Source organism: Coffea arabica, chromosome 6e (genome assembly GCF_036785885.1).
Source record: "Coffea arabica cultivar ET-39 chromosome 6e, Coffea Arabica ET-39 HiFi, whole genome shotgun sequence".
Classification (NCBI taxonomy): Eukaryota; Viridiplantae; Streptophyta; class Magnoliopsida; order Gentianales; family Rubiaceae; genus Coffea; species Coffea arabica.
Genome location: NC_092321.1, coordinates 10036044 through 10056973, shown reverse-complemented (window position 1 = coordinate 10056973; position 20930 = coordinate 10036044). Strand labels below are relative to the sequence as shown.

At 36.9% G+C, this 20930-nt stretch overlaps 2 protein-coding genes and 1 non-coding gene across 3 annotated transcripts; 1 reads left to right on the top strand and 2 right to left on the bottom strand.

Moving 5' to 3' along the window:
* Positions 1 to 10201: 10201 nt before the first annotated feature.
* Positions 10202 to 15760, bottom strand: LOC113693749 (probable polygalacturonase). Its single transcript, XM_027212407.2, has 5 exons — positions 15043 to 15760; positions 12556 to 12676; positions 11896 to 12144; positions 11353 to 11506; positions 10202 to 10995 (listed from the first exon to the last, which is right to left on the bottom strand). The coding sequence occupies exons 1-5, from the start codon at positions 15481 to 15483 to the stop codon at positions 10470 to 10472; spliced, it is 1491 nt and encodes a 496-aa protein (XP_027068208.2). The 5' UTR covers positions 15484 to 15760; the 3' UTR covers positions 10202 to 10469.
* Positions 14199 to 14278, bottom strand: LOC140010073 (small nucleolar RNA U30). Its single transcript, XR_011817340.1, has one exon. It is a non-coding gene; the product is annotated as a small nucleolar RNA U30 (small nucleolar RNA).
* A 1619-nt stretch (positions 15761 to 17379) lies between the features above and the next one.
* On the top strand, positions 17380 to 19455 carry LOC113694007 (photosystem I chlorophyll a/b-binding protein 6, chloroplastic). Its single transcript, XM_027212838.2, has 5 exons — positions 17380 to 17549; positions 17728 to 17892; positions 18214 to 18251; positions 18376 to 18890; positions 19278 to 19455. Exons 1-5 carry the CDS (start codon positions 17503 to 17505, stop codon positions 19293 to 19295), a joined length of 783 nt encoding a protein of 260 aa, XP_027068639.2. The 5' UTR covers positions 17380 to 17502; the 3' UTR covers positions 19296 to 19455.
* Positions 19456 to 20930: the final 1475 nt, after the last annotated feature.

Genomic DNA, 20930 nt, shown 5'->3' with positions numbered 1-20930 from the left:
TCCCAACTTGGGGTTGAATGATGGATAGGAATTCTTTATGTGTGGATCACACTAATCTCATTCATTTCAATGTAAATCACTGCCATTGTTGAACAATGTGCTAACAAGAAGCCATTAGATATGTATTGATGTAATGATTTCCTAAAACGATCATATTATAATATTGAGTCGAAATCTGTTAGAAGTAAATTTTTATTTTATTTTGAATATGAAATCTTTTACTTACACTCGCTCGTTCTATACCATCCAATGTATCCCTTTTCCCTCCAAATATGTTAGAAGTTAATTGTTATTTTGTCATGTAAATAATTTATCATCAGGAAATACCTATTTTTGCACTTTTTGAGCACTTGTTCCTTAAATCTTATTGATTTGTACGTTGCCAAATTAGAATATGTTTGTAGTTAAGAATTTGTTATAATATTTATGGTGTTGTTTGGAATGCAGTTTTCTAAAAAAAAAAATTATATTTTTTGTGAATACATTTTTCAATTACTTTTTTTATCTCATATATATCAAATTGTTACCGTGCAAATTATTGCAAGGGGATGATTAAGATGGGAAAGTCCAAAAAAAAAAAAAAAACGGTGGAACTCGTATTGGGGTTGTTTACTTAGAATTTGGGAAGACAAGAAAGTGGAATACTTGGCACCATAAGAACGAGAGAAGGTAATAAGCTCCAGATCTGGGTAAAGCTTGAGTTCAAATATTCTTCTGGGGAACTACATCATATTAATATTCTCCCTCAATAATATTCAACGTACTAATATTTTTTGTGGTCCAAATCTCAAGCTTGCCCAGGCCTTAGCTCGATGTTAACCATAAAATCTGAAATAAAATTTTGCACGTGTACGTACAACTTGCATCGGAGTTTAATTTTACATAAAGAATCAGCTCATCACATTCGCACCAGCCCTGCCAAGTTAAACACTTATCCTCATAGGATCCACCATTTGTACGGATCGTGTGGAGCCAACGGAGCGGCGAAGAAGACGAACCGCGTCGGCATGCAGTGATACGATCCGTATGTCAATTTTCGTCTCACGAGTCCCATGCAGAAAATCCATAAAGACCCGGCGTCACCCTTGCCGACATTTATTTTCTTTTGGGAAACCAGCTAACCGAAGCCGATGCCGACTTTGCGGAAATCAAAAGCAACCCACTCACTCAAAATCAAGTCCACACTCAATGTTAATCAATCAAGTGTGGTGTGAGGAAAAAGTAAAATTCGATCATTTTCCAGATTAAAATTTAGGAGAATATAAGTCTTTTATATAGAAACAGTTGTATAATAATTCCTTTTTTTTTTAAAAAAAACAATCTTTATATGAAATTAAATACAGTTCATGTTCTTTCACTTTATCCATATTCTGTGTCTTTGGAAATGTTAGAACGAGTTCTCGTTAAATGCTAAAGCATTGTTTGATGAAAAGAAATGATTGGAGTTATACAATTAACGTTAGGTAAATAGATATAACTACCGAGTAACTATTAAGCCTTTGGTAGGATGTCAATTCATCATATCCACAAGAAGACATGCTCAAGCGACAAGCGTCCCATCCCTTCGAGCAAGGCATAGAGCAACTACTTCGTGTGATCCTGTCCCTCTCAGGAACAACTCGATCACTAGTATTTTTGATGGGGCCTCTGAAATGTCCAATAGAAAGCACATATATAATCAGCAGTTTTAAATCCAACGTTTTTCTTAAAATTATTATATTCCAACTTTCCTTTAAAAGTTTTCACCAATGTTTTAATGATTTCATTTCTACAGCACGTGACGAATCATGAAACAACGAATCGTTTTTGATCTTCCACTTCCAGCCTTTAATTTGTGTATTGTGCTCTTCTTAGTTGTGTAACATTAAATTAAGATTTTAAGTCTTGATGGGGAAGGTCAAGAGTTCAAATTTTACCTTATATCAATATGCCATTATATGTGATTTTTTTAAAATTCTATATGGGTGCGTAATGCACTTTTCTGATCCGATGATAGTTCAGTTCTTGTCGATTTCTCTAGACCTTGTTGGACCTCTTTTTTCCCCTAATGCAGGTTAGAGTAGGAGTAGGAGTAGATTATACTAACGGTTGCCGTCTAATTAAAAAAAAAAGAGAATAAAAAGAAAATGCAAATTACTGGGGATTGGTAATTTACGGATGTTATTAAGTTTTTTACTTAGGATATGTACACCATTGATACCCTAGGAAGTTTCTTTGAAATGGTTGAGAAAAATCCAACTTTTAATGTTTCAAGCTCTATGTTTTGTCTCATTTACAATTGTTTCGAGTTATTGTAAAAGTTGATTTTGTAAATCCTCAAGATTCAAGAAACAGGTTCTTGTAGTTTCGAGTTTGGCTTTGTTTAAGCTTTGAAAATCCAAAAAATTGAAGAAAAAGAAAAAGATTAAAAAAGTCGCATAACAAAAGATCCAGAATTAAAATCTAAAAGTAAATCCAATAAAGCAGTTGGGAGCAACTAATGAAGAATGGAGCTACGGGTACTAATTAATCCACATGTTCTCTAATCTCTATCATATAATATTCACATTGTATAGAGTTTATTACCTTAGAAAAGGAGGGAAAAAAATGAAATAAATAAATCCTAAAGTTAATCACAGAAAACTTGGAGATACATAGCTCTCTCTCTCTCTCAAGTATTCAATTGCCGTAGTGAATTTTCCATAATTAATTAAAAGATGTTCCCTCTAAAATAAATTACGTATTTTGATAGGATACTACCTATACGAGCCTTAATCGTAGGTCATAACTTTTGTTGATTTACAATTCATCCATTTATATCATTACGATAATTGTGAGAACAAGAATAACAAATCAATCATAGTATTTGGTTCTCATCCAATGGCCAGAAATAACTCTATGTCTATTGTTGAACTGACAAGAACTTGTTTGGATTCCTTTGTGCTTTCTTCATATCATTAACATTTTGGTTCTAGCATGTTTAGCCGTACGTGATTAATGAAAATAGCGTGCAATGAGGTTAACTTATTTCATGAAGGAACTCGTGCTGGATAATGTAGCACAACACGTTTGACTGTGCCCGCTGACAATTAGTGGCTTATCGTCCCCTTTCTCGTCCCCAATTAGTAAATCCCACCTGTTTTCTGCTTTAAAAAAATAATAATAATTGTAGATCATGGATTATTTATCTGCTTAAATCCCACTCATCAATCCTTACGCGATGACAAAGTCCACATTAGCAAACGAATCGAACTACTCGTGAGCAGGTCGAGTCCGACCTTGACTTAAACTCGACATCGAGTTCGAGCTGATCAAATCGAATTCAAACTCAAAGATATTCAGTTTGTTAGCTCCCGAGTCGATTCGATTCGATTATATATATATTTATTTTAATAGTAAAATTACATATATATTCTTAATATTTTATTATCTGTTAAGAAAAATTATTATTTTATTTATTTTTTTAAAAATAAAATAATTATTGTTTTTAAATTCGAATTCGAATTCGAGATCGACTCAAATTAGCTTTACATTTTGAACTTGTTGAGTTGAGTTTGAGTTTCATAAAACTAAGTTGAGACTCGATTCAATTAGATCAAATATCGGCTCGACTCGACTCGTTTGCACCCGTAATTACGACTATGCAACTGCAAGCTTATCGTCAAATGGATTACTTCGTAAAACATGTTTATATACGGGAATTAGATTGCTTCCAATTGAAAACATACGATTTTAGCATAAATCACGAACTCGAGATGTTTATGCCAACTTCTTTATAACCCATGACTGAAGATGCTGTGTACCCATGCATATCCTTTCTTGCTGTCGATGTCTCCCAAGTATCACACCAATCGTAATTGACAATTTCCCATTTCCGTGCTTTGGTGAATGTATTCACTCACATAGTCACGTTCCCGGTCAGAGAAGAATAATTTAGAATGATAAACTTGGAACATTTTTGAAGCAATGCACAATGATGGTCCCGGGAAATTGGAATATAACTAGGTAGCTTTTTTTTTTTCCAGCTTCCCCCCATATCAATTCATGCTGCAAATTGGTAGAAGATGCCCTAATTCCCAGCTTCCCCATGTCAAACATATCATGCGTAGCACATATATTATTTTAAGAAATGATTACGCGCACGAGTATGCGTTACTAAAACATATCATTTTCAAAGATGAGATGCCAAATTTTTTTTTTTTTTTTGTTGCTAAAATGCTATCTGTGATTATTTCTTTCAGTCGAGAAATATGTAGCAATACTTTATAACATAGTTATTCACATTGGACATAGAATCTTACCCTTTCATGCTTAGGTATGCATTGCCAACAAATGCTTCGGAGTCGTCCATAATCTTCCAAGTTTACAGATAAAATATGGATGCCTCTTTATCCTTTACTCGTTTTTGTCGCTTAACAATCGCTTAACAATGCATGGAAATGTCATCGAAACTTCGGGCGGTCCACCAACATATATTGTGTCAAGCAAATGTCGTTATACGATGGAGGATTTGTTTCACCAACTAAACTATCTTAATTAGCCACATTGTTTAAAGGCGCTATTGATCATTTTAGTCAAAAGTTTGAAAAGACTCCAAATATCTGCAGGGTATTCTCATCAATTTAATTGTTTAAAGGTTCTCAAGTAAACGCTACTTTTTTTTTTGGGAGGGGAAACATGAATTAGTCCTACCTCAAGGTCGAAGAAATAGCCCGGAAGTTGCCTATTAACGTGCTCCGCTGAAAAAAATTATGGAGACAGGGTAGTTTTGTTCAATATGATCACCTTACGATTGACAGCTACCATTCTGCAATCTAGATATGTGATTTGGAAGACATGTCGACATTCCTAATTTGTATTGTGAAAATGAGGAAAACATGGATGAACAATATTGTGCATAATCCAGTCTGTGGCATTTATCCACGTAAAAGGTTTTCAGCCATCAATCCTTATGGTGCTTTGGCCCGTGGGTTAAAGGTTACAAACAGTTTTCAGTAGAATCATTTTGGAACAATTTTGTTCATTTGAACAAATTGTATTTAACTAATGACAATTTGTTTTGAGCTCCATGCATAAATATACACTACCTAATCTGAGCCTTATATGTTTTGAGCTCCATGTATATGTATATTTTTCCGTCAATCATAACCATAATACTTCTGAAGATTGTAACTGACAATCATTTTTGCCCTAATTCATGATCCTGTTGCTCCAAAGGCTCGCAAATTTCACATGCCACAAATTCAGATCAGTTCACTTTATCAAGGAAATGTTTTGCTAGGAAAAATTTAGTGCAGTTGAAATGATGAGCGCTAACGTAGTTTTGCTTAAAAGAAATATCACATGTTTGTTTTCCTAGTGCCTATGTTGGTGAAGTCAAATAAAGACTAAGAAAAGGCGCATGCATATGTGGTAGTGGTACCCAATAAAACTGCACTGGCATCATTAGTTCAACTGCGTTAAGATTCACCTAATGCACGGAACATTTCTTGTCCTGCATGCTTCTTTATCATACTTCATACTTGAATCTTTATAAAGTTTTATATGTTGGAGGACATTACAAATCTTTGATCACCAATAGCAAAATAGAGCTCAAGAACCACCAGTCCTGTGGTCGAAGTTGCAACTATTGAAGTATTAGCAATATGGATGAAGTAACGTTTCAGTGATGTAGTGCCTTTGTATTAAAGCAATTTACAAGGCTTTTGTTTAGTCCGGTTACTAATGACATTTGATCTCAACCTTGTAGAATGCCATATGATTGATTCTTGAGCAAGTTTCAATGCAGATGAGCTCGAAGTCATTAGATATTTTGGTATTAAACTTAGACAGCTCAAAATTTGTGGATCTTGCATTATTTTTACTGGTCTATAACTTTTATATGCATTGCATAGGCTTATTTTCAAGGAATGGGCAAAGACTTGGAACAAGTCTTGGTCAACCAACCAAGAAATGATGTCCCACTCAACTCAACCGGATGCAGATGAACTTCACGGACATCCCTGCTGTTGGTTTGCTCAATGAACCACATTTGAATCTTTAACCGTCGACAGGGCTCAACGTTTGTAGATTGAGAATTACAGTCGACACCGCAGTAACAACTAACCTACATTTACTATTTCACATGACCGGAGTGTCTTTCAAACTGTGAATGCGTCAGCTCCAGTATTTGCAGTATATGTACGCTGTACGATGTAAAGAGTCCTCAAGAAACGAAGTTCAGAAGAGAGAAGGGCATGAGGAGGTGCTGTGCTGCCTTGGAAATAGCCTGGAAGCTGCCCACAAACGTGCTCTGCTAGAAAACTAAGCAGAAGTGGCAGTTTGATTTAAATACGATCACCTAATGTATTGTCTGGTCCTCTTTGTAATTTAGTTATGTGATTTAGACATGTCGAAATTCCTAATTTGTCTTGTGAAAATTCGGAAAACATGGGCCGATTAATCGCTTTCAGATATCAACTGCTATATGATGATGAACCATCTTGTGTGGATTCCATCTGTGGCGTTATCCACAGAAAGGGCTGTGTCACTTGTCAGCCATGATCAATTTGCTTCAAAGGCTACCAAATTTCACAAGCCACAAATTCAGCTCAGCTCACTCTATCTGGCAAATGTTTTGTCGTTGTTCCCTGTCTTGTGCAGGGATTGTGTAGTGCTTTAGAAAAAAATTTAGGTCTTACTTAGATTGCTATTATATATATATATATGTTAAGAGTTTTTTAGGTCCAATTCAAAAATTACAACTGTTTTGGAATTAACGTTAGGTAAACAGCTAAGCCATTCTCTGAATGTCAATTGATCATATCCATAGTCCATACTCCAATATGTTCAAGCGACGACAAACGTTCCATCCCGAGTCCAGATATTTCACAAATGCATGTATAGAAAGCAACTAATTCGTGTCCCTCTCAAGAACGACTCGATTAATGTTTGATGGGGCCTCTGAGATGTCCAGAAAGAAAGTGCATAATAAGACGCAAGTTTAAACCCAACGTTTTTCTTAAAATTAAATGCATTTCGTTCATTTGAAGGTTTTCACAACGTTTTAAAGATTTCATTTCTTCATCACAATGCATTGTTTTTTGTCTTCCAGCTCCACCCCTTAATTTGCGCTTTGTGCTCTTTTTAGTCGTGGACTGACATTTGAGTAAGAGAAGAAAAATACGAAAGCAAAGTATTGGGGATTGATAGTTGTGGGGACCTTATGCAGTTTATCACTACTGTCTTTGAAAGAGTTGACAAAAATCCAAAATTTAATGCTTGAAGCCATGCCCCGCATACAGCTGCTTCGAGTTATCTTAAAAGTTGATTCGATAAACCCTCAATATACAAGAAACCTGTTTCTTGTAGTTTTGAGTTTCGCTTGTTTTAGCTTTTGACGAGGCAAAAAATGAATTAAATCAAATAATAATAATAAAAAAATTGCATGACAGAGTATTCAAAATTAAAAGCTAAAAAGCAAGTCCAATAAAGCAGTTGAGAGCAAGGTGTGAAGAATGAAGCTATAAGGGTACTAGATACACATGTTCTCTTTCACAAGAAATGATATAAACATCCACACTGTGTAGAGTTTATTATCTTAAAAAAATTCTAAGCTAATCACAGAAGAATTGGAGATGGAACAATTTTGCGATCCAAATTGGACTAAACTAGTGTTGTTAGATCCGGACCGGACCGGTCGGTACAACTATTCCAATCATGAACCGGCATTCTTTCCCAATTGGTTTGTAGCACAAAGCTGTTTTAATAAAAAACTAGTCAAAACCCTAAAAAACTGACTAAACCAGTGACCCGATTCTCAAACATTTCTTTCTTCTTTTTCTCATTCATAATTTGAGTTACTTAAATTGTAACACTTTCATTTATTAATAGAAATAAGAAAAACGCCACCCATTTAGTGTAAATACTAAAATCATTCGTTTTTTTTAAATGATCTCTAAATCAAAATGTTTTCATCTCTATGGTCTTATCAATTTAGGATAAGTGATTTTAACTTGCATAATTTGTTTTAATTTAGTTTTTCAAGTAGTTTTGGAGAGCGGACATAATTTAACCATGAATTTACATATATATATATATATATAATTATTAGGTTATATTTGATTGAAAGTCTAATATTTTTGGAACATTTTCTATGATTGGCCGAATATAATCAAGAAATTAATTTCAATATTTTTTAAATTTATAAAAATATAAAATAATTATGACATCATGCTGATGTCAGCGAGTTTTTAAGAACGGTCCAATTGATTTGACCAATTGATCATTGACCCAATAGTTTAGTCGAGTCACTATCCGATCCGAGTTTAATAGCATTGGACTAAACCACAACTTAGTTCTATGTAATGTATTTGATTGCCGTAGCGAATTTGCCATAATTGTTTAAAAGATGATGTTCCCTCGAAAATAAATAAATTACGTATTTTATACTTTACTATGAAGAGGAATGGATTTTGACGGGATTAACACCCTAAGCCTTGCTCCTGGTGACAAGTTAACTTGATTTACAATTCATCCGTTTCTATCATTGCAATAATTATGAGAACAAGAATAATAAAGCAATCATAGCAGCTGGTTCTCATCAAATGGCCAAAAATTAATCATCTATTGCTGAACTGACAAGAACATGTTCGGATTCACCACACGTTTTGCTGTGCTTGCCGACAATTGATGGTTTATCAAAATTACGGGTCAAATGCTCCATGATCCAGAATATTTAACGTTTCTCTTATAATATAAGAAGCATGTTAATTTTTTTTTTTTTGGGGGTAATTTGGATATATGGAACCTACCCCGGCTGCTTGTTGAACCACCCATGCTATAAGTGGATTAGTAATTTTGAAGAAGATTGAAATGTATAGTAAAACGTAACAGAAAATTCTTGGGGAGTATGTAAACGTATCATTTGTTAAATAAAATTTACAAAACCAACCATGTGAAGAGAATTCATCAGACTCAGTGCACCAGCAAATCACTCTACAAAGAAGACTAGAGATATCAGGATGGCAGGTTTAATGGAGGATATTCCTGCCTTATCAGCTTTGTTTCAATAGTTTCCTTTCCGTATAGTGTTAATTATATGATGAGGAATGGATTCATTCATTTCTTCTCTACTTCAATGCACATTTTGTACAGACAATTGGACCTTTGTCCGCATATTGTAAGCTTTTAATATTTCAATAAAACTTATCTTTTAATATTTTTTGTAAAAGAAAAGTCAAGCGAGGTCACTAATTTTGATATGATTAGTAAAAAATAAAATCAAATGGATTACTTCATAAAATATGTTTATGCATAGTAAGATGGCTTCCAATTGCAACATAACTTTTTAGTGTAAACCACGGATTACTCAAGATGCCTTGCGCTAATACAGATCCTTGATTACTATTGATGTGAAATAGGTATCACGTCACAGCAATGGTGATTGACAATTTCGCATTTCCGTGCTTCGATGAATATATTCTAAAGTTCACTCACGTACCCCCAAAGAGGGAAAAAAGGTAGGGGTGATGATGAACATTTTTGAAGCAATGTGCATTGTGAAATGATGGTCGACCCTAAAAATTGGAATATATGCTAAGGTAGCATGTTTTTCAGCTCTTAATTCATTCATCCTTCCAAGTTTGGAGTGATGCCCCTTCGCTCGTTTTTGTCGCGCAAATTCTGTAGTGTCAAAGGAAATATCGTGGAGACTTCGGGCTGGCCACCCACGTATTATTGTGTCAAAGGAAATACGGATGTGCGATGGCGAAATGTGGAAGAAGGTCCATGAGAAAAGCAATTTCTTGTGTTTTCGTTCGAGCAGGTGCTGGAGTATTTGTATTAAAGCAATTTACAATAATGTTTAACATCTTATAGGCATATGCTTCGAAAAACAAAACAAAACAAAACATCTTGTAGGCATGGAATTATTGGATTTTTAGACTATTAAGCATTATCATAAGATTTTGATTTCCTAATACTAAGAGATCTAACAAATACAAAAGATTAGTACGGTCTCACCTAGAAACACCGACTTCAGTTTTCACCGGGGGATCCCAGCTCTCAAGCTTGTAGTTTATCACATGATTGTTTGACCTCGTACGAGGTTTTGAGCAAGTTCAATACAGACGAATCGAAACCGTCATGGACATCTCTCCTGTTCGTTTGCTTTGTGAACAACATTTGAATCTTTACCAGTTGACATGGCTCAAAAATTTGTAGATCGACAATTACAATCGGATACTGCAGTAACAGCTAACCTACATTTCCTATTTCACATGACCAGGATGTCTTTGAAATTTTGGATACATCAGCTCCAGTATTTGCAGGGTATATATACACTGTACGTACGACGTAAAAGAGTCCTCAAGAAACGAAAGCGCAGAAAAGAAGAGGCATGAGAGAGGTGCTGTCTTGGGAAAAACCTATGGTCTCAGTTTTTACTGATCCAAGCATGCTGCCCCCCCATTTGGAAAATTGGCCCTAGAGAAACAAAAGTCAAAATCATATCAAAAATCATAATCTATATCTGACACGTTTTGAGATGTAGAACGCCTGATTAAGTGCCCTTGTTCATCGTATAGATCAAGGTTCTCACAGGGTGCTGGAAAAATGGTCCCTATGACCCGGCCTTCAACAAAAGCACACTGGAATATGTGCTTCTTCTTGTAAGTAATCCCGACCGACATATCCCGGAAAGTCACTTTCCTCACCGGAATTTCTGCGCTCCCATGCATACGAACAGGCACCCGAACTCCCTCGCCATGGATTGAGAAGTAGTTTATATCCTCCAAGGACGGAACGGCCTTCGGATCAAATCCATCGTCCGGATGTTCATTATAATCTGTCTTGATCACAATGCCCACTCTGACATTCTCAAATGTCAAATTCCGGTAAGTTATCTGTCGCACATATCCTCCTCTTCCAGGGGCTGTCTTGATCCGCACGGCACGCCTTGAGCCCCAAACATGGACGTTCTCCACAGTGACATTTGACACCCCACCAGACATCTCGCTGCCTATGGATATGCCAGCACTGCAATAATTCCATTATGGGGAAGTCACTAAATACTTGATTGAAAGGGGTACTGGGATTTGTCTGCTAAAAGACCAGGCTTTGAAATCAATTGAAAAAACAAAATCAAGGTCTCATTTGAGTTGAACAGCAATAAGAAATAGGAGATTGAACTTGGTCAAAATGCAGGACGAGAATCATCAACTTAAAACATAAAGAGAAAAGACTAAATTCTTTTATCAATCAAGTAGGCATCTGATTTTCCTTCAACATACTAACAGCTTTTCTAAAACTGAAATGCACATTTGAAAGAGGCAGATATCAAAAATGACAAGTGCGCAGCACAATTAAGATCGTATCGACATGGGGAGTTCTGACCTGACCATTGATCGAACTACAAGGTTTCTGATGAGTATATTTCTGGAAGGCCGTCCATAAGCAATGCCATACTGATCCCATCCGCTCTTTATTGCAATAGCGTCATCTCCTACACTAATGTAACAGTCCTCAATTACCATGTCCTCGCATGAATCTGTTTGTTGCACAAAATAAGTTAGGCGATTGTCTTTTCTAAACAGTGGGAAAAATGAATGGTTGTGAAGTAAAAGCTCCATGGCTTCAATTCTTCAATGATGACAATCGAGGTATTGCCATTACTTTAGGCTCTTAGAAATAAGACAAAACCATGTATTGTGATAATCCCTCCAAGATTAGATATTTTTCATCCAACTCCATAATGGATTTATGACACGTCTCCAAGTTCCAGAAAACTTGAGGAAATATCCAGATTAAGTTACAATAACAAGGCATTGCTGATATATTGACATTATACCAAATTATTTTCATTGTTCAAAGCTCAAGAACAACGGTATTTGGTGGAACAGAAAAGCTAAACAGTGTTCTGACATAGAACAGACTTACCAGGATCTATTCCATCAGTATTTGGAGCTTCAAAGACAGGTGCCAAGATTGTCACATTCCTAACTGTCACATTCTTGCAGTCAAATGGATGGAATGTCCAAAAGGGAGAATCACGTAATGTTATGTTAGAGATCAAAATGTCACTAGACCACATAATCTGCAGAAGTGGCCCTCTGGTGTGGTTAAGAACCTTTTGTCGATACTTCCTCCACCATGCTTGACCTTGTCCATTAATTGTACCATTATGTCCTGAAGTCACAACAGCACATTAGTGGCTTTCAGATCATTTGACATGATCATCAGTGATAAGGTTTTTAGCCTCAGCAGAGGAAACAAGTATAAGATTGTGAACAAGCTATTCAGAGTCCTTTAGACTAGATGTACATATCACTAAGATTATTGTTGCACATGAAGTATATGCTAAATGCATAAATTTGCGATTGAAGAAAATAATCTCAAATCTTTTACGCATTAAAAAAATACAACTTTTGTTCTTTCAAATGTGATTCTTTCAAAACTTCTGCTTCTTATATGCCTCAGCACCTATCTACACACACACACTCATTCTTCTTTTACATTTTTTTTTGGGGGGCATAAGGAACAGGGGAAGTATCAGAACTCTTAAATGTCCTACCAGTTCACCAGGGCCAAGATGCTAACCTGTAATGACAACATCTTTAAGATTTTGACCATGAATTAAACTTCCATATCTAGGTCCAGGATGTTCCCTCCCACAGCCATATGATGGCAATGGCGGCATGAGAGGCCAGTACTTCTCATCCTGTCAGAGATATAACACTAGCAATTATGAAAAAGAAGTTGATAGTGCTTAAGAAGACACAACCCAAATGACAGCCCATTGTCCACATCAACAAGCTCCAAGCAAACACAGATAATCTTCCAATATGAGTAGAAAGTATTGATGAGGCCAAGAAGAAGCAATCTCTGAATGTACACCTAAGCATGAAACTCTGCTTGAGAAACCAAAATGTTATCAACTCATAACTCACCAAGAAAATTGGCTTTAGTTAACCCTTCATGTTTTATGCAGAACAAGCTGCTAAATGATAGAGAAAATTAGACGGCTCTGTTGAAATTATTAAGATACCAAGTCGAAATGAAAACCAGAAGAGTCAAACTTATTTTAATCACAACACACTCTTTACAAAATCTTGGAAAAATAGATAAGACACATCAGCTATGCAGAAGAGTACAAAAATTGTAGGGTACATTTTAATTTTAGGCAAGCATCAGTGAGAACAAAATACTTTTGAGCTTCAAATTAAAAATGCCATAAAATTTTAGAAAGGTTGCAGTAGATAAAGACACATGTATGCTTACAGCCACAAAATATTGTATATGACGAAGTTTTTTGATTTTCAGTCCATTCTAAGTAATAAAGAGCCATGAAAGTAACTATGCATTCTCCACTACTCCCCCTGCTCCCCTCTTGCAGTGTGATCAAGAACCATGGAAGTTTCTACCTAAACTTAAGAATCACTCATCATTTTTAAAACTCCTTAACAAACAAAAGTTCATCCAAATATAAAATTCATTTTGCTCATGAAATCCCCATCTAATCAGTAACATTATAAAAGAAAGGGTAAAGGAACCCAGCAAAGGTGTAATGTAATGTCCTGTTTGATAACTCCGTTCTCCACTTAAATTTAATGGATTCAGATCTTAATATATTCAGACCATTTGATAACAAAAAATTGAACATCTGAATTAATTAAGTGACATTGAATTTTCTAGGCAAAACTTCCCAAAATTAAGTAATAAGCTATTCACTTATCACTTAATGTGATATGCACTCAAATGTATTAGATTTAATACTTAACAATTCAATAACTTAGTGGATTCAGATTTTAGATTTTAGACTTCAATTTTTAGATTTCAGTTTTATCAAACGCACCCTAAGTCTAGAAAGGCCTTCAAACCAAAGGGTCCCTATTCTATCAACGTGTATTTGCTGTCCTACCAAGAACTTGCAGTAGTACAACGATGCCAAATTTAACTGAACACAAGCTCATGGAAATCACATCTAATGATTATCTTTAGTTCTTTACAGAAGAAAGAGTAGTAAAATCAAACAAGCCACAATGTAGATTAGAGAGGCCCTTATACTAAAGCATCCTTTTGTATCACCTATGAACCAACAGAATGTACAGCTGGATTCAGTACAAATCACTTTTGCCAGCAACATTTCACTAATATTGATAGAGATAGTTCATAAACTTCATCAAACAAGCAGGTAACGGTAAACTAGTAAGTACATCTGTAAAAGGAAAGAAAGGGAAGGTGCTCAGTCAATTGAAAATGGATTAGAGGGTTGTCCTCAGTAATCATCAGATTAACGAGATTGGATAAGATCATCATTGCACCTTCTCCATCAGAAACAAACTTACTCAAATAAACATTCAGCTAAGGTCCTACAAAAGAAGATATTCAACCAATTGAAAGTTGAGGTCTAAGACTCTAAGCAGTTACAATACTCTCATTGCCTTTGTGCATGATCTTTCTCGAGAGAAAGCCCCTGGGTAAAGTAGACATCAATTTGCGTATCTAATTAACCATGTGTTTTTTATGCAAATCCCACAATGGATCACAGAACTCCAGTTCCATCTAAATCATAGTATTCCGCCCAGAAATTATCTTCCATTCAATTTTCAATCGAACACATCAAGTACAACAGTAACTATACCAAACTTAATTTATAATTGAAGTCTCAAATGAACTCAATCACAGAACTCCAGTTCCATCTAAATCAGAATGTTCCGCCCAGAATTCTCTTCCATTCAATTTTCAATCGATCACATCGAGTACAACAGTAACTATACCGAACTTAATTTATAATCGAAGTCTCAAATGAACTCAATCACAGATCCAGCTTAACCCAAATTCTACAAATTGCCTCTTGATATAAGGAAGCCTGCTAATGGTGTAGCAAAAAGGCATGTAGTAACACCAACCTCACCCACCAACAGCACCCATCTAATTGGCATATTCAAAAGAGCATTTCCACCAGATTATCAATACAAAATCTGTGCTAAAATGCACAACTTTTAAGCATTAATTGACATTCAGCTACTTACAAGCAAGTTCAACAGACACAAGTACAAAAGAGTCAAATGGCAGAAAACTCACATTAATTCCAAGTATTTCAGCACCTTCAGCAAGGAATAAAGTCAAGTGACTAGTGAGATTGAAAGGGGCAGTAAGCCAATATCCCGGCGGTACATTGAGCTGTCCACCACCTTTTTTCCCACGCTTAGAAATAGCCATCATAGCTCTCTCAAAAGCTGCAGTATTTACGGTAACCCCATCGCCCACCGCCCCAAAATCCGTCAAGTTGAAAGCCACCGGCCGGAGCTTAGGAAAGGCCCTAGAAGAAATGGGTCGCCGAAAAATCGAGAATCCAGCTGCGGCACTCCTCTGCTGCCACAAAAAAACCGTGAAGAAGAAGGCGATCCAAAGAGCAGCCAAAAGGGTCTTGCGGGTAGTGAAGAATGTAGAGATCCACCGCCGGTGATGGTGGATTTGGAGTTGAGTCCGCCACCACGAAGACGTCGTACCAGTCTCAACCATAATTTTTGTGTTTCTGTTTTTGACTAGGAAAGTGCCAAGGGAGCAAGGTGGGAACGTTTTGAATACATTAATATCGGGCTTACAGAATAGTCGATAGAGAGAGAGATCTGGTTTGGTTGTATGGAGCTTAGGCTTTGGGGGATTGGGGAAGGGGTGGGGGTGGAACAGGAGGGTGGCAGGTTGCAGTCGGAATCAGCAGTGGGATATGAGAGAGATGGGAATGGAGGAGTGCATTTGAAGGGAAGAGACGGAGAAAAGACAGAAAAGAGTTTGCTTTTCATTTTCAATTGGAAGTTGGTTGGGGGAACCGTGAATGTTTTGGTGCTGCTCGAACTCCTGTGTGTTTTGGGCCACTTTGTCTTGGGCTTTCTTTTTCTCTCTTTTTTTATTTTTTTTGTTCCCATTTCTTTCCTCTCTTCTCTAATTTTATTACGTACTCGAAATAATTTGTGAAGTGGTGAGGATATTGGCACTTGAATTTTCATCAATTTTTTTTTATAAAAAAGGAGAAGCAAGTACTAATGAAATGGTACTAACAAAAGTTAGTATCAATTCGAATGATAACTATGTGAAATTCAAGTTTTACATACATGTTATGAATCAAAGGATGATAGTGTATACACTGTGAGTATATATAAGATTTGGCAAATCAAAGTAAATAGTGCTACTAGTCAAGAAGAAAAAGTGATTGATTCTCCTGCAGTTTCCTTTCCTTTACCCTTGCATTCAGATAGGACCCAAAAGCTCCCTAAAGAAAATACGAGAGGATAAAAAGTGCTCCATCAAAAGAACCCGCGAGTTCTTTTGTGGAATATTTCACTAGCATAATTGTGTTAATGGATATATAGGTATACAAGTTAGCTGTATTTCCAGTCTTAACAGTCTTGGAATGTCAACTTAGTTCAGAATGGAAAAAAGATACTATGCTAATAGACACGTTCTAACGCTGAAGCATAGTATATATACTATGGAGCAATTGTAATTGTGACGTCTCTTTCAGAAGAGAGGGTGCAGTTGCCAAATGCCAAACCTAAACAACTAGTTGCTTTGTTATGGGTGCGCGGTTGTAATCAGTTGACAACTTGACATAGACTTTTGTCATTCTGCAACACAAAAAATTCGATCAAAAAAGACTCTGTCATTCTACAGTGTACGCATTTGGGCAGTTGCTGCACCAATTAGTGGCAGTAAGAAGAAGAAGAAGAAGAAGAGGAGAAATAGAAAAGGTGGCAACTGAATGGCTAAGATTGATGGACTGAACTTCAAATTGGGAGAAAGTTTTGCTAAAATGTAGGATGGCAAGCTTCCAGTTCTATGTTTATGTGAGAAAAGGTTTTACAGAGCCCGGTACCTAATTTTTGTTGCATTCCTTAGACCCTAACTTTGCGTTTAATTGTTACGACATTATAACATGCCCATTTGAGCAAACTTTTTTTGCGCCCCCCCCCCCCCCCCCTCCTCCTCCCTCCCTCCCTCCCTTTTTTCTTTGTAGACAAGTGATTGTATTTGATAGGTAAGGACTTCAAGGAGTTGTATTATGAGATATATATATATGTATGTATATATATATATAGTTTGAGTGAAGTTTCTTTATGTTAATTAGTCTATTAGGGAGAGATTCCAAATTTTATTAAAAGAAAAAGAATTAAAAAAGAAAGCAAGACTTTACCTAGAAATGTCCTTCCCAGCTTAATTTGGACTTTGGGACAGTGCTGGATCACAGTCACACTAATTAGTCCAAACTGTACAGGTCAAGCAAGGGAAGAAGAATGAAGGCCTTGAACCAAATGGGCCAGCCCACTTTATAACTAGTAGGAGAATTCATTAAGCCAGTGAGTCTGGTGTCCATCACTTCCACATCCATCAAAGATCAAACTACCATGGCCCTCATTGGTCCACATCTCACAACTCTGTAACCTGTGGATGAGTCTCGTGGAAATGCCATCCTAGAATAACATCAGTAAGCTTAAGCTGCTACTACCCTCTTCAGTCTAGGAAGACCTGTGAACTTCCATCAAAATGGCTCTGTCCATTGCTTCAACTGCACTTTCAAGCATTCCAACCAGGTCACATTTTCTTTCCTCATTTTTTTTCCCAAGTTCTCATCTAATTGTAGAGGTTTGCGTTGATCCTTAAGATGCATCGACCTTTTTTTTGGACATGCACAGTACAGTATCAATTGTCATTTGCTAATGAATGAACTTTCCAGTCATAGAATCTAATTCTGCTTGTCATTTCTTTCAGCGAAATGAATACAAAATCGTTGCCAGGAAGAGTCACAAGAGCATGCTTGTTAGGAAGAAGTCGTTTGAATGCTACAAAAGGGGTGTCCAGTGTCTGTGAACCACTTCTCCCGGATAGGCCTTTGTGGTTCCCAGGGAGTTCACCTCCAGAATGGCTTGATGGCAGGTATATTAACTCTCTCTCTCTCTCTCTCTCTCTATTCGTATCTACTGCTCCATGATATGCAAGTTTAAATGTTGTACCGCGCAACGCTTCATCCAATAATTAACTAAATTATTGACAAATTTCCTGGGCAACGAATTTGTGTGATACATAATCAGTCATCCTTGATGATGAGAAGATTAATTTTGGAGTTTCAGCAATTTTGACAGTGATGCTCTCTTTTTCTTGAAATTGCAACCAAGAAGTGATGGATCATTGTTGAAATTAAGACTGCAATTACTGATTGATGTGCTTACTTATGTTCATTTTCATTAATTCTCGCAGCCTCCCTGGAGATTTTGGTTTTGACCCTTTAGGACTAGGTATGCACTATGCAGCTATGACTTAAAATAACTTATCATGTGGGCTACTTGCAATACTCATTCCTGCAGATATTTATGTTAGGCCGGTTTTCATTAAAAGATGAGCCTTTGTTGTCATGATTAGGGTCTGATCCAGAGCTGCTTAAATGGTTTGCTCAAGCGGAACTAATGCATAGCAGATGGGCAATGCTTGCTGTAGCTGGAATACTGATTCCAGAATGGCTTGAAAGTCTAGGCTTCATCGAGAACTTCTCTTGGTATGATGCTGGTGCACGCGAATATTTTGCAGATCCCACAACCTTATTTGTGGTGCAGCTTGTGCTGATGGGATGGGCTGAGGGTCGACGATGGGCTGATATGATGAATCCAGGGTGTGTTGACATTGAACCTACATTACCTCATAAGAAGAAGCCGAAGCCTGATGTTGGTTACCCTGGTGGTCTGTGGTTTGATCCGTTCATGTGGGGAAGGGGATCACCCGAACCGGTTATGGTCTTAAGGACAAAGGAAATCAAGAATGGGAGACTTGCAATGTTAGCTTTTGTTGGCTTTTGTTTCCAGGCCGTTTACACTGGAGAAGGTCCCGTTGAGAACTTGATGGCTCACATAGCAGATCCAGGCCACCACAACATTTTTTCGGTACTTCATCTTAATTCATGAAACTCCTTTTATCTGTATTCAAGTGCATAGATTGAGTCCGTTCTCTACTTGGATCAAAGTTTGAACCATAGAAGATCATATTTCAATGTCTTGTTGAAATGTGGGTGGATGTGAAGTTGATCCTTCAAACTTCTTCTGGCTGATTCTTTATTGGAGGTTCCTTTATTTAGATTGTTTTATAATTAAAATTTATCTGGTCTGATCTCAGAGAACCGGATATTGTAGCATATTTATCAAAGAAAAGGAGAAGTGATGAGATTCCAAATATGAATGGCAATATTAGCAGTCAAGAGACTATGCATGTCAATCATCAGTTCAAGGAAACTACATGGGCTAATGTTGAACGTATTTATTTATTTATTGCAGGCTTTCACATCACACTGACCGGTATTTTGGGTTGGGGCTAGATACATGAACACATTCGAAGATGCAAGAAGTATGACAAGGCAATCTCCGAGTTTTATTCTTGCTGTTCTTTTATATTCTAATATACTCTCGACTCTTACATTCTGAATGAATATAGAAACTCGTCACTTTAATAGTCTTCTCCTTCTAGTAATTTACGACTAAGTGGACACTTGAGTCTGGAATAAATTTGGTCAATCAGATCTCAGTTTGTCCATCGGAAGCGATAACACATGCAGTTTATTAGATCACCAATCTTGTGCGATTGCATTCAAATTGATCTCCAACTCAACGCCCAAGTTAGCAGTATCACTTTTTTTTTTTGTTCTATATTAATCGTATACATTAAACATAGAATCCATCTTCTGCTGTAAAGACCAACAATTCTTCTAGTCTGGTTTTTGTGATGCTAGCTATTGCACAAAGCCTAGAATTTGTTGCCATCAAAGAAGAGTGGGGATGATAATGGTTTGAGACAAACCCAAATAGTAATAGGACTATAGGAGGCATCTGGCTAGTACGGGGCTTTCAGGGATTAAAATTACTGAAGAGGATTCTGTGCCTTCAAGGAGGCTGTTGAAGACGATGAGTACAAATGGAGGCAAAACAACTTATTGCTTCTATCATGTGGAGTGTCAGAGAGTACACTGCTATGACAAAGAAGGAGATGAATGATGTATTGGGAGTTGAGACTTAGGATGAAGGTGGCTAAAGAGGAGCTATTGAGCTGATTTCATCATGCTGCTGCACTTCAATCTTCCGTAATAAAAAAGAGAAGGGAAATACTGGAATAGCAGCTGGGAACAATGCTGGACTCATATCCAAAACACTCGAATCAGCCAATGGGAAGGCCCACTGCCTGAGCCAGGCAGAGACATGGGGCTCAAGAAATAAGGGGTGTTGGATTGTCAGCATATGACAAGCCTATGCAATATTAGATTGCCCACATCATGCAAACTAGCAAGATATCCAGAATTCCAGACAGAAGTTTTACTTTTACCTGCGCCATATTAGTAATTTGTACCATTTTGCAGCAGAAACGCCATGTGCAAATTGCAAAGGGAGAGATGCAAAATTAGCTGTTATCTTAGAGATCTCCAATCCATACACCAGGAGCTCAACTTTTGCCATTGCAACATACAGTGACGGTCATGTTACTAAAGGAAGCAATTTCTTATAATGCATCTACAAGGAGCCAATCATAAGATCTTTCAGATGATTCATGAATGCCATGATTAACAGATTCACTGATTTTCCTGCGAGAGATGTATATATATCCCAACTCTGGCAGAGCGCAATTTCTCCTCCTGGTTGATATATACCTCTGTCCAGTTCCAGTGCCATTTTTCTTCTGAATTTGATGGTGTTCTTGATTTAGTGGAAAGTTTCAGTCGTGGTGTCGATCCTCTTACTTCTGTAATCCATCTTGATTTACTCCAAACTACCATCTAGTCTAGGTGATTACAGTTGTACAGTTCTGCCCCTTGTCAGCGTTGTTGGTAGTATGTACCAAAGTTGATCAACCCCGATTTTTGGGAGTTTAGACAAACTTTGCCTCGTTATGGCCCGAAAAGGTCTCCCAAAACGCTGAAAAGGTCAATGCAAGGTTCACCT

What these genes read in the sequence shown, in the direction of transcription:
- LOC113694007 (XM_027212838.2), top strand. Translation starts at nt 17,503, where the DNA reads ATGGCTCTGTCCATTGCTTCAACTGCACTTTCAAGCATTCCAACCAG. An exon ending in CTTTCAAGCATTCCAACCAG is followed by an intron (nt 17,550 to 17,727) that starts GTCACATTTTCT and finishes CATTTCTTTCAG; the next exon opens with CGAAATGAATACAAAATCGT. An exon ending in TTTTGACCCTTTAGGACTAG is followed by an intron (nt 18,252 to 18,375) that starts GTATGCACTATG and finishes TGTCATGATTAG; the next exon opens with GGTCTGATCCAGAGCTGCTT.
- LOC113693749 (XM_027212407.2), bottom strand. Translation starts at nt 15,483, where the DNA reads ATGGTTGAGACTGGTACGACGTCTTCGTGGTGGCGGACTCAACTCCAA. An exon ending in CTGAAATACTTGGAATTAAT is followed by an intron (nt 12,677 to 15,042) that starts GTGAGTTTTCTG and finishes TATCTCTGACAG; the next exon opens with GATGAGAAGTACTGGCCTCT. An exon ending in TAAAGATGTTGTCATTACAG is followed by an intron (nt 12,145 to 12,555) that starts GTTAGCATCTTG and finishes TTGTGACTTCAG; the next exon opens with GACATAATGGTACAATTAAT.